This window comes from Peromyscus leucopus, chromosome 1, assembly GCF_004664715.2.
Source record: "Peromyscus leucopus breed LL Stock chromosome 1, UCI_PerLeu_2.1, whole genome shotgun sequence".
Taxonomy (NCBI): domain Eukaryota; kingdom Metazoa; phylum Chordata; class Mammalia; order Rodentia; family Cricetidae; genus Peromyscus; species Peromyscus leucopus.
Genome location: NC_051063.1, coordinates 174,670,457 through 174,683,265, shown reverse-complemented (window position 1 = coordinate 174,683,265; position 12,809 = coordinate 174,670,457). Strand labels below are relative to the sequence as shown.

The following is a 12,809-nucleotide window of genomic DNA, read 5'->3' as shown; positions in this document are numbered from 1 at the left end:
CAGGCTGGATCATCTCAGCTAGCCATCTCAAAATTGTCCTAAGCAGTTTGTAGTCCAAAGCAGATCTTTCCGTGGTGTTAATCAGCTTAATGGCTTTACCATAGTTCTTTTGAAGATTTCAAAGTTGCTGTTAGGTGTGGTCATGGTCATGGTTCCATGCAGACTTTTTTTGTGTGTGTGCCTCCTCTGTGGTTTGGAGCAATCACAGTCTGACAAATGTCTCTCTCTTGGAACCATGAACATTCTTCCCTAGAACAGAAAATCCTTACAGCAATTTCTCCCCACCATTTGTCTTGCCAAACTTTTCCAAACTGATCTTTGCCAATGCTTTCTTGTTCTGATGGTCCTGCCAGTTCTTCTCTGAAAAAGCAGTGGTAAACTCTTTGTCCCAGGTATCAGCATCATTGCAGTCACCAACGCAATGAAAAGAAGCCAGCAATTCGGAGTAGCAGCCACTGCCTCCATGGTCCCACCACTGTTTGTGGTTCGGTCCTGGCTGAAGCTTCTCCTAGGTTGGCCTCAAACTCGGGATCCTCCTGCCTCTGCCTCCTTCAGCAAATCCTACCAGCATGTGCCACCACAAACGGCACTTTTTTGTGAATTTGTACCACAAACCCCAGACCACTGTGGGCAGCATCATTCCTAGACTCTTAGTTCCTGGTTGTACAGGAAAGCTAGCTAAGTATGAAACAGAGTGTGAGCATGTGAATGAGACAGCAAGCAGCAAGCATTCTGCCTTGACTTCCTTCACTACTACAATATAACACAGCCCCAGTAGGAAGGACTCTATTCTCATAAACTGCTCTTTTTCAGGGTGTTTTTATCACAGCAAAAGAAAGAACCATAGACTAGTATATATGGAAGACATGTCTATTTGAATCAATGTGATTTTTACTCAAAAGCACATCCCCTCAGCACTCTCTGGGCAAAGAGAAGGTAGGATGTAGACAGTAGTGATTGGCCAGAAGGTGCATGTGCAGTCCATATATGAGTGTCCTCTCCTTTTCGTTTTTATCAGACAGGATTTCCCTGTGTAACCCCAGCTGCCCTGGAACTTGCTCCATTGACCAGTCAGGCCTTGAACTAAGAGACCCTCCTGCCTCTACTTCCTGGGTGCTCGAATTAAAGGCATTCACCACCATGCCCAGCTGTCTGCTGTCCTTTTAATGTCAAGAGAAATATCCCAGTTCTTTCCTCTGAAATTTCCTGAGCACAAGGATTTTCCTCAGAATACCTTTTCTCTGGTACATACTACTTCCAACTTTAGTCCAGGGCTTCCCAGGACAAATCTTGAACCCTGTCTAGTCCCATCCTACAGTAGAAGGAATTATTAGTCCTGAAGAGCTCAGTGATTAGGAGGACAGGCCCTGCATCCTACCTGTGCCTAACTTGTCAGGGAAGTTCACATTTGTCTTCTTGACCTTGCTTGCTGTATCTCTAGACATGACATTGCAGTTCTCCCAGTGATCTCCAGGAGGCAATAGCAGGGCATATGCCCAATGCTCTGAAAATTGTTTCCCTGACCCATGATCTAGCAGGCTGCATTCCATCTCTGTCCTGACTAACCTTGAGTTCTCTCCCTAGACCCTGCTCTGACCTACTGGTTTCTTCCTTTGTCTGAGAACATCTTTCTGCAAGGAGACTTTGAAGGTCCCCTCCCTCCTGACAACTCTCAAAGGTAAAGATAAGCTTATAGTCAGAGAATCATCTAGAAATGAGTAAAGGTGACCTAGGAAGATCAGGGAGGACTTGTGCACACCCAGCACATAATGCTCAACTGTTGCCTTGAAGATGGAACCCACAGTCCTTTCAATGACACACAGGTCACCTCATTCCTAACTGAGCATATGAAACTCCTCAAACAACTGCTCCTGAGCCTCTCTCCTGGATAAACAATTTGAATTGTGACATTAATGATAAAGGATTGATCTTCATTCCTAGTCATCACTCAGCTGGTTTCTTTCCAGCCCTCAAAGACATTTCTGTCACCTCCCTGTAGGTTTTAAGTAAATACTACCTTCTCAGAGCATTAAGAACACAGAGTAGACTGGGTGTTTACCTAGGTCTCTAAGTCACAAGGACATATAGAGAGGACGGAGGATCCTTTTTTGGTGAGGACAGACCCAAAGCCAGGACAAAGCAAGTGTCAGCCTGGGGATGAGCTGTTGTTCTCTGAGGGCATGGGGATGCTTATCAGCCTTGTTGCTCAATGTGTTCCTTTGAGGAGAACTATAAAGGGAAGTTTCGAGGGATGCGGGGGAGCACTGAGAGTAGAAGGGATTGAGCAGTGCTTACTCAAACCCCATCACTCACCACCCACTGGATTCTGGGAAGTGCTCCTGTCTGAGAAAAATCTCATTCCAGAAAGAGGAAGAACAGCAGAGCCTGATTTCTGTGTTGGAGCTGAATCTCCTCTCTTTAGAGGGAGGACAGCAAGTGAGATATTGATGGAGGGGTCCTCTGTGCTTCTCTGCAAGGGCTGCACCCCCTGGCAGGGGCTCCTGCTCACAGGTGAGTGTACCCACTTGCTGACTGTGTGGGGAGGGAACTCAGGGGCAGGCTGGAGTCTCCTAAAGAGTCAGGATCTTGAGAAGAGAGACTCGAGGTTTCTGTTTGCAGTTGTGGGGCAGAAGGTACAGTGAGGGACAGAGGCTCAGTAGCCTGAAGCTCTCAGAGGACAGCAGGTGACGATGGTAAGGGAGAAGGCTCAAACACTCCGTGTTCACAGTGAGTTACATTGGCTGAAGTCAGCTGTTCCCAACCATGGCAGCATGACCCTCCAAATAGAAGTCAAACAGGGGAGGGCTAGTGAGATGTCTCAGTGTGTGAAGATATGACAACATGAAACCAACCCTCAGCTCTCACAGAGTAGGTAGAGAACAGACTCCTGCGGGCTCTACTCTGCCCTCCACATAGGTGCGGTGACATGCACCCACACATGCACACCCTGATACATGTGATTGCTCACAAATTTGTGACATACATGTTCATATATACACAAGGAGACACCAGCCTTCACAAATAAACACATATATTTACATAAGTAAATCTAAAATCATTTATTTCGTCTTTGAATATAATTATTGTAATAAGCTCCAACCTAGGAACTATGAAGATAAATCCATGGAGGACACATTCCTGCTTCCTTCCTTTTTTCCCTTATCCACTTTTGTCTGAGTCTTTTCCAGGAACTGTGAGTTAAGACTCATCCTGCCCTACAAATCCCTGTTTCTGAATGGAGGCAGTGGCTCAGGCCTTTAATCCCAGAACTTGTGGAGGCAGAGGCAGGTGATCTCAGTGAGTTTAGGGCCAACCTGCTCTACAGAGCAAATTACAGGACAGCCAAGGATACACAGAGAAACCCTGCCTCAAAAAAAAACCCTAAACCCCAAACCAAAGACAAAACCAAAATTAAAACAAACAAACAAACAGAAAGCCTTGGTACTGGTGAATATAATGTCAGTATATCTGAAAGGTGAAGCCAGGAGTTGACTAGAGTTACAAAGGGAGCAGAGGAAAAAGTCAGAAAGTGAAGACTCTCCAGAGGAGGAGTTCAGAGAGCCATTGCTCTTCACACCAAATGCTCTGTGTAAGGAGGGATATGGGACATAGATGGGGGAATCAGGCAGACACCTGAGTGGAGATTTCCTAAGAGACTTAATGACACACTCAGACATGCTGAATCAATGGAACTCATGTTGCTTATGTTTGTAAAGGAGGTTCCCTACTCACACACCAAAGCTGAGTGATGATCACACTCATTTAACATAAGTGGTTTTTCTCAATTCCCTTCTAGCCTCCATCTTAACCTCCTGGCACCTGTCCACCACTGCCCATGTGACCATTGAGTCACTTCCACTCCAAGTGATTGAGGGAGAAAACGTCCTTTTCGTTGTCCATGATCTCCCAGAGAATCTTGCAACCTTTGCCTGGTTCAAAGGTCTAACAAATATGACACAAAGAATTGCAATGTGTACAACGGACAATTTAAGTGGGCCAGGACATGTGCACAGTGGTAGAGAGACAATATATTGCAATGGATCCCTGTTGCTCAAAAATGTCAACCAGAAGGACACAGAAAATTATACCCTACAAACCTATAATAGACATGGAAAAATCATATCAACAACATCCAAGTACCTCCATGTGTCTGGTAAGTGATTCATTGTGAACTCTGTGAGCTGGGTGAGTTTGATTTCACTGGACACATACAGTGGGGAGGCCTACCTTCCTTGTGCATTGTACCCTCATGTTGGGGTTTGAGTACATAGTTCAGGACACATATGGTGCAGAATAATGGCAATAGATCAAAATCCTTCATTTAACTTCACCTTGCACACAGGTGGATGCATGTTGGGTAACTCAGCCCAGGACATAATCCTCTGAATAGACTGTATGGGTTCTCATGAGGGATGTTTCTTGAGAAAGACCTCAAGGAAATCAACATTGTGCCTGTTTGAGGAAAACATGGGATCCTCACTGAGATGTGAGCACCAGGATGCCTTGTCTCCAGATCTCTGTCCCAGAGTCAACAACAGGTGTCCATGGGAAGCATTTTATAAGTGTTGGGTTTTGATTTCCTGATGGTAGGAAAGAGTGCTCCCAAGTAGTCCATGTCTTGTGATGTGTGGAATCAGACAGTGTGCTGTCATGAGAGTCTTGGTTGGGATATGTCCCTTAGCCATCTTCTTCAGAGAGTCAGCAGGGGAGCATAGCTCATCAGATGTCCAGGCCATCAACTAACTGTCCTGTTGGGCATATGAGTTTTAACATGAAGATCATGGTCCCCAAGGAGAGGGACCGAGGACACAGATTCTCCTAACAAGTGCTTTCCTCTGGGTCCAGCTTGGGGAAATCTCTCTTGCAGGCAAATGGCTACAGGCTGTGCTGATCTGACAGCTTCCCAGACATAAACTTTTTCCCCCTGGTGAACATGAGGGATGTCATCAGGACACACAAAGAACTGGCAGGAAAGTATTTGCCTGAACTAGGAGCTTACTTAGTAGCTGTTTTTACAGACCTGGAAATCAGGGTCACAGCATTCTCAGAACTACCAGCTGCTTAATGTTTCTGCTACACTGCCAGGGGATCATGTTCTGTTTCCCACTTTATATGTTTCCTTTTGGGATATACAAGATATCCAAAGGGAACCAACTTGATAGAGGTCCAAGGCATCTCAGAGAAATCACAGAACACATGGGCAAACCAATTACACAGCTCAGTAAACAGAGGAAGTAGTAGCATGGTCTTGAAAATCTTGCACAAGATGAAGGAGCTCACAGCCTTTTTCCAAGAATCAGGTCACCTCTTCTCACCCAAAATCTGAGACTCCTGATACATCCTGGGCCTTTGACATTGGTCAGAGCTCAGTCTGTTGGTGCTTTCAGTGAGAACAGATCTGTTCTTCCACACACACATCACTCACTTGGTCCCTCTGGATCCTCAAAGTCAGTTTTGTCACCTTCTTGCTGGGAGCAAATTCTGTGTTTCCAGAGCAATGAATACATAGAGCAGACTGGGTGCCAGCTGGGTTTCATTGTCACATGATTGTGCAGTTTTACCTTTTTTGATGCTGACAAACCTAGGACAGGACACAGCAGAGTGCAGTTCCAGAGTCAGCTGCTGCTATCTCATGTCACAGGGATGGTCATTACTCTTGACTCACTGTGTGTTCTAGAGACAGAAACATAGAGAATGAAGAGCATGGGACAGCACTGAAACTGGAGGGGCAGAGCAGTGTTTTGAACACAGACCTACCCCCAGCCCATGGGACTCTGGGAGGTGCTCCTTCCTGGGAAGAGATTCAGTTCAGATGAGGGAAGGACAGCAGAGCTTGGGAGCTGTGCTGGAGTAGAAGTAACTCAGAGGGAAGAAAGATCAGCCTACTGAGACAATGGAAGCCCTTCTGTACTCCTGTGCAAAGGCTGCACCACATCTCAGGGGCTTCTCCTCACAGATGAGGAGATCAGGAGTTGACAGTGTGTGAGAGGAGAGGACTGACGTACTGTCTGGAGTCTTCTGAATGGTACATGGACAGGTGTAGAGTCTCAGTGTTTTTAGGGGAGAAAATACAGAGTGGGAGAGAGGCTCAGCATTAAGATACTCTCATTGAATACTAAACAGTAAAGTTGGAGGAGACACTGTTCTTACATGAAGTTAGTCAGCATGACCACAATATTTTGAAGACTGATGCTCTCAGCTTGATGGTCCAAATAAAAATCAAGCTGGTGTGGTTCAATGGATACAGGCATTTGCTTCACTGTCTGGGAAACTGATACCAATGAACAGAAGTCCTCTGACCTTCACTGAAGTACTGTGTCTTGGACTCCCCCGCAACACACACACACTAGGCTAGTCCTTACACTACTCACACACAAGTATAATATGTAAACAAGTGTAAAAATCAAAGCAAATTGAATGATTCAATACTGAATCCCTAAACTTATGTGTTTCTTAAATAAGTCCATGGTCATATAGGGTTCTGGGACATCATTCATTTATTCAGTCTCCAGATGAATTTGAGTTTTTTCTAGGTATCATTTTTTAAAGAAATACAAGAAAACTCATGGTTCTTATGATGTCCCAGTTTGAGGTGACATGTAGTAAAGAAAGCTAGATACTTTATTCAGGTGTTGAGTGCCCCACCAAGAGTAACAGAGAAACAATAAAGTCAGAGAGTGAAGACACAGGGTCTGTAGGAGAGGTGGGCAAGTATCACTCCAACACCAATCCAGTGTAAATGTGACTAGGGATCTGATGGCAATAAGACAGGGCAATGTTGACCATTGAAGAGATAGAGCCACATAGTGGAAATGACAAGTGTGGGGACACTGAGAACATAAAGGTTTGTGCTGACCTCCAGCAAGTAGCGCAGGGCAACTTTCATGCACAAAACGTCGGCTTCACAATGGACACAGGTGCTCAGGACATAGGGCCTCAGCTTAGTCAAATACAACATTGCCAATTTAAAAAGAATTCTCTCTTCCATTCTAGCCTTCCTTTGGAAGTGTGGGCGCCTTGGTACTTCTGCCAAGATCACTATCGAATCAGTGCCTCCCAGGGTGACTGAAGGGAGAAGTGCTCTTCTCCTCGTTCACAATCTCCCAGAGAATATTGAAAGCTTCTTCTGGTTCAAAGGAGCGATTGGGGTCAAGAACCTTTTGGTTATCCGGCATATACCATATAGGAAATCAACTAAGTGGGGGCCTGCATACACCGGCAGGGAGACCTTGTACAGTGATGGATCCTTGCTGCTCCGTGGTGTCACTCAGAAAGACCATGGATTGTACTTCCTACAAATTCTGAGAAGAGATGACGAACTTGAAGAAGCTGAGGTGCAACTCCAGGTGGACAGTAAGTGACTCTCTGTGACTGTTCAGCTCTGGGTAGGGCTTAGACACACAGGGCTGTCATTGCTGCCCTGGCCTCCCTTCCCTCTGCACTGTGTTCCCACGGGGAGGTTTGAGCACTTAGCACAGGACACACTGGTAGAGACAAATGACCACAGATCATTCTCCATCTTCTGACTCCATCTGCATCATGGAAGACCTTGATGGAAAGTAACTCAGCCTAAGATGTCAGAGTCAGCCCAGGCTCTTGGGGCACTAGACCAGGGATCCCTGAGCCATGTCATCTTTCCAAGGCTGGGCTAAAGTGACCCAGGGGAGCATATTTTTCTAGTGCTGTACACTTACAAAGCTGGAAGAGAACAATAGTTTTAGAACATCCATGTCAAACTGGGGTATTTATTAGGCCCAATTTGAGAGTGTCACAAATAAAATCCAGGAATTGGTACAGAGACAATGGAGGAGTGCTTCCTATTGGTTGCAGTTCATACTTACTCAACCAGCTCTCTTACATCACCCAGGACTCCTAGCCCAGTGCCTCAACTATGTGCATTAATCTGAACCTTTTGCATCAATCCCTAATTTAAAAATATGTATAATAGTTTTGCCCAAAGGTCAATATGGTGGTGGCATTTTCAACTGAGGTTTTGTCTTGCAAAATGACTGTAGCTTGTGTGAAGTTGACATAAAACCAGCCAGCCTAGTAACCTAGCCTGAGCCTGCCTTGAAGATCAGACTGCTCCCAGCACCCACATAGCTCCAGACCTAAGGGCTACTTGACAGAGCAGCAAGTGCATCTGTTAGGTAAACTCAGGGGTTGAGTGTTGACTCAAAGAAAACTGAAGAAATAACCTAGAAAGTGAAAGTTCCAGGCCTGTTGAGTTCTGGGGAGGCATTGTCTCAAACCCCAGTGTGCATGGGTGTTTTCAGTGTCTGACCGAGGACAGTGAGGGAGCAGTCATCTAGACACCCAAGAGAACAGTTTCATGCACTGGACATGAAACTATCAGGGGCACTGTTGGGAAGGAGGAAGTCATGTTTCTGCCCTTCAGTAAGTGGGGTACACACACACACACACACACACACACACACACACACACACACACACACACACACACCTGCACCTCTAGGCTGAGTGATGAATCCATCTGCTCAGGATGGAGGTCACCATCTTTTCCCCAAGCACAATGATCCCCATGTAATGGCTTTTTTTTCTCTTTTCCCTCCCAGATTCCCTTTCTCTCTTCTGTAACCCTCTCACATCTTCCCAACTCATGATCCAAGTGGTGCCTCGGTATCCTGCTGAAGGGGAAAGAGTTCTTCTCCAAGTTCATAATCTTCCAGAAGATCTGCTAAACTTTGTCTGGTACAAATCAAAGGATGGGACCCAAATCCCTAAAATTGTAGAATATACCAGAGCTAGGAATTCCACAATCTGGGGCGCTGAACACAGAAGAAGATGGATGGTGTACAACAATGGATCCCTGATGCTCCAGAATGTCACTGAGAAAGACTCAGGAATGTACATGCTAGAAGTTTCAAAGAATGATTCCAAAATTGAAAAATCATCTGTGGAACTTTATGTAAAGAGTAAGTCAGTGTCTAAGGTCTGCAACTGCTGGGTATGGCTTATCCTACTTCATACACTAAACTGTCAGGACTGGGCTGTGCCTTCTCTCTCCCCAACTGCTTTGTGTCCCTTCACTGGGATTTGGGCCCATACTGCAAGACACACAGGGGGTAGACAAACTGTAGTAGATCAGAACCACTCAGCTGTCTTTACCTGCAGAGGGGAGGACCTGTGCTGGGTAAAATCAGCCCCAGGATGTCAGGTGCAGCCCAGAAAGTAGGAGCTCTCAGCAAGTTCATGTCACCAGAAAATTCTGTGGGAGTCAGGTAGTTCCTGGCTGAGGAAGCCATGGAGTCCTCACAGAGACTTCCAGGAAGCCCCGACTGGAAAACTTTCCATCTAGCCGGACTGGAGGTGATATTGGGGAGCTGTTTTCACTGTGTGTTTAGATTTCCTGTGAGAGCTGACAGGGAACAAGGCTTTACTGGTGGTCCAAATCATGGGACTGACTATCCCATAGAGGATAGAATCACTAGCCTTGTACTGCCATGACAGCTGATGTTAGGTAGGTCACCTGTGCATCCCCTTCTCCTGAGGATCAGTGGACAGGTGTCTGGGCCATTAGACTATTGTTCTTATGGGCTTAGGAGCCTTGACAGGGAAGTCAAGGCACCAAGGGAAGAAACATAGGAGGTAGCTTCTCCAAATTCTTCCTTCATCTCAGGAGTCCATCCTAGGGAAATTTTTTTTGTAAGTAAATAGTAACAGATGCTGCTGATGTGAGCAGTTCCCAGCCCCAAGGTCACACTATTGCTCATAACTAAGCTTAACTCTTGGATATGGCAATGATCATGTATGTTCTATTATGGGAAAACAGTGCCTGAATCAGGGTCACATAGTCCCTGAGTGGCAGATCCAAAACACAAGATATGTCTATAGCCACAGTTCCAAATTCTCCCCCTGGAAGCTTTATAAAGTATGAACTAAGGAGGGCCTGGTTGAGCTCACTGGACACCTGTCATTTCGTACCCTCATCTGTTTCTTCACAGAGAATGTGACCCAACCCTTTGTGCAAATCACTGACACCACATTCGCAGGACGTAGATCTGTCATCTTCACGTGCATTTCACCTGATACTGATATCTTCATCCACTGGTTCTTCAATAACAAGAGTCTGAAGCTCACAGAGAGGATGACTATGTCCCCAACAAAGTGTGGACTCAAAATAGATCCCATCAAAAGTGAGGATGCTGGAGAGTATAAGTGTGAGGTCTCCAACCAATTCAGTTTGAAGACCAGTCTTCCAGTCTCCTGGCCATGATGAGTGAGTGATCTCTCCTCTCATGCCCACAGTAGACCCACAGAAGAATGCTGGTATTTCTGTGTCAATGAGGTACAAAATGGAGAAAAGTTACATGATGAAAATGATTAGCTACTAATGAGCTACAGCCATCATGGTGACTCATGCCTATAATTCTGTGATACATGTGTGTAAAGGGAAGGCCGGGATTTAGAGTGAGGTTGTCTTAAAAGGAAAATAAAGACATCAATATGGTAAACAAAAAATTCAAAGGCCTTAAGAGTTTAGCTTGTGGTTCAAATACATAGGGATCTTTCAGAATTCTTGGGAAGTAATCTCAGGAGCCCTCGAAGTTTTGGATGCTCTGAGTCTGCTGTGAAAATGGTATGATGTTTACATTGAGAAAAGCATCCTCTTGTATGCTGAAATACATTCCCTGTTTAACTAATTCACCTAGGCCCAATGCTGCCTGCACATTATTCATCTAGGTGAAGTGAGAAAGAGTGACAGGAGAAGGGGTCTACCCGTGTTTCACCGTGGACATAGTTTTGTGTTTCTTCATGGTTCTATCTCTGTAACTTCTGGGCTTCTAGGTATTTTTCTGTTTCACATTAGTCGCTGTACGATTATCCCCATCAGTATGGAGTAGTCATGGAATTTTTAGTAATCTTAAAAATGGACAGAAGTTCTCAAAATTCACTTCTATTATTAAGAATGTTACTCTTTTAAAAATAAAATTAAACTGATTAGAGGTTACCAATGCCATTATTCACTATCATGGGTACACGTTTTTTCCTTTTATTGAAAGTGGATTCTTTTTCTTAAAATATATACTGTTTATAGTTTCACCTCTCTCAACCCTTCCCAGTTCCTTCCTACACCCCCTACCATCAGATCCACTCCCTTCCTTTCTTTCATTAGATAAGATTTGGCCTCTAAGAGATAACAATGAAATATGACAAAATAAAATATAATAAGATGAAACAACAACAGTCATATTGATATTGGACCCTGCAACCCAACAGGAGCAAAGGAGTCCCAAAAGCAGACCCAAAAGTTAGAGTCTTGTTCTCAGAGTCAGGAGTCTCATAAAAACACTGAGGTAATAGATACAACATACATGCAGAGGAACTAGTGCTGACTCATGTAGGTCCTGTGCATGCTGATTCAGTCTGTGACTTCATATGTACCTTGATTAGTTGATTCACAGGGTTTTGTTTTCCTGGTGTCCTCCCTTCCCTCTGGCTCTTACACTCTTTCTGCCTTCTCTACTGAGGAATTCCTGGATCTCTGAGGGGATAGATTTGATGGACACATCCAATTTAGGCTGTCCACATTGAAAGTGTTACAGCTCTGGATGGAAATGTATCCTGGCCATTAGAAGGCAGGCAATACCTGTAGGTGTTACAGATCTGAAGGGAAAGTTATCCTGGCCACTTGAATCAAAGTAATACCTGTAAGTGTTACAGCTGTGAAGGGGAATGTATGTTGGCCATTGGAAGCCAGGTGGTACCTGCAGCTCTGAAGGGAAAGTTCTTCTGGCTTTTAGAAACCGGGTGATACCTACAGCTTGGAAGGGTAAAATATTCTGGTAGGAAGCCAGGCAACACCTGTAGTTGTACAGATCTGAAGGAAAAGTTATCCTGGCTGCTGGAAGCCATGCAATACCTGTAAGTGTTGCAGCTCTGAAGGGAAAGGTATCTTGGCCATCAGAAGCCAATTGATACCTACAGCTCTGAACAGATATGTCTCCTGGCTGTCAGAAACCAGATAACACCTACAGCATGGAAGGGTAAGGTATCCCAGTAGGAAGCCAGGCAATACCTGCAGCTCTGTTCCAGTGGGGCATAGTATCCCTGCAGGAATGTTGTAGTTCTTTTCTTCTCCAGATAAGCCTTTGCAGGCCTGCTTTGCTTTGCTCTGCTGTGCTAAGGGAGTTTCCCTGTAGAGATGTAGCAATTCTGCTCCTGCTCCAGCAAGAGCCATTACAGCTCTGATCTGCTAAGAGAGCCTTCCTGAAGAAATGTGGCAGTTCTGCTCCTGCTCAGGCTAAAGCAGTTACTTCTTTGCCTGGCTCCACTCAGGTAAAAGAAGGTTTTTACCCTAACTCTATTCAAGAGATTTATTGGTAGGGAGGAATCCAAGAAAGTGGCTGCCTCTGCCAGGGTGGGAAAAGGCAGCTTAAAACTGAACAGGCACACGGCTTGTATAGGGTTTCTTAGGGGCAATGTTTTTTCCAGGGTGAAGATTTTCAGGGTAGGAATTGATTGGCTTTTCAATCACTGAGCTTGGACAATCTTAGAAATTGGATGGAATTTGTGCTCTCAGGGATTAGTTGGATTTTGTGCTCAGGGCCTGGTTGATTTTCATGCCAAGTTGGTCAGGATATGTTTGGTTTTTTTTTTGACTCTGGTTTCAGGACCAAGGTATGTTCCTTTCACTGCTCCTTTGTAACCGTTGGGCTCTGGTTTCAGGGCCAGAGTGTGTTCCTTAGCTGACCCTTTTACCCAACACACGTGGTATCTGTTGTGGGTGTCTGTATCTGTTCTTTACCCATCTATTGCCAGAGGTAGCCTCTCTGATGATGAATGCT

At 45.1% G+C, this 12,809-nt stretch overlaps 2 protein-coding genes across 2 annotated transcripts in view; one reads left to right on the top strand and one right to left on the bottom strand.

Moving 5' to 3' along the window:
* The window catches only part of LOC114685891 (pregnancy-specific glycoprotein 22-like), a 577,069-nt gene that overhangs the window by 288,210 nt on the left and 276,050 nt on the right, over nucleotides 1-12,809 (bottom strand). The gene's annotated exons all lie outside the window — the stretch shown is intronic.
* LOC119087234 (pregnancy-specific glycoprotein 22-like) lies at nucleotides 2,243-10,972 on the top strand. Its single transcript, XM_037201931.1, has 4 exons — nucleotides 2,243-2,511; nucleotides 6,994-7,353; nucleotides 8,577-8,936; nucleotides 9,966-10,972. Exons 1-4 carry the CDS (start codon nucleotides 2,448-2,450, stop codon nucleotides 10,235-10,237), a joined length of 1,056 nt encoding a protein of 351 aa, XP_037057826.1. The 5' UTR covers nucleotides 2,243-2,447; the 3' UTR covers nucleotides 10,238-10,972.

Excerpts from the sequence above, each read along its gene's own strand:
- LOC119087234 (XM_037201931.1), top strand. The coding sequence starts at position 2,448 with ATGGAGGGGTCCTCTGTGCTTCTCTGCAAGGGCTGCACCCCCTGGCAG. Across the intron at positions 2,512-6,993 it reads GCAGGGGCTCCTGCTCACAG|CCTTCCTTTGGAAGTGTGGG; the intron begins GTGAGTGTACCC and ends CTTCCATTCTAG. Across the intron at positions 8,937-9,965 it reads TGTGGAACTTTATGTAAAGA|AGAATGTGACCCAACCCTTT; the intron begins GTAAGTCAGTGT and ends GTTTCTTCACAG.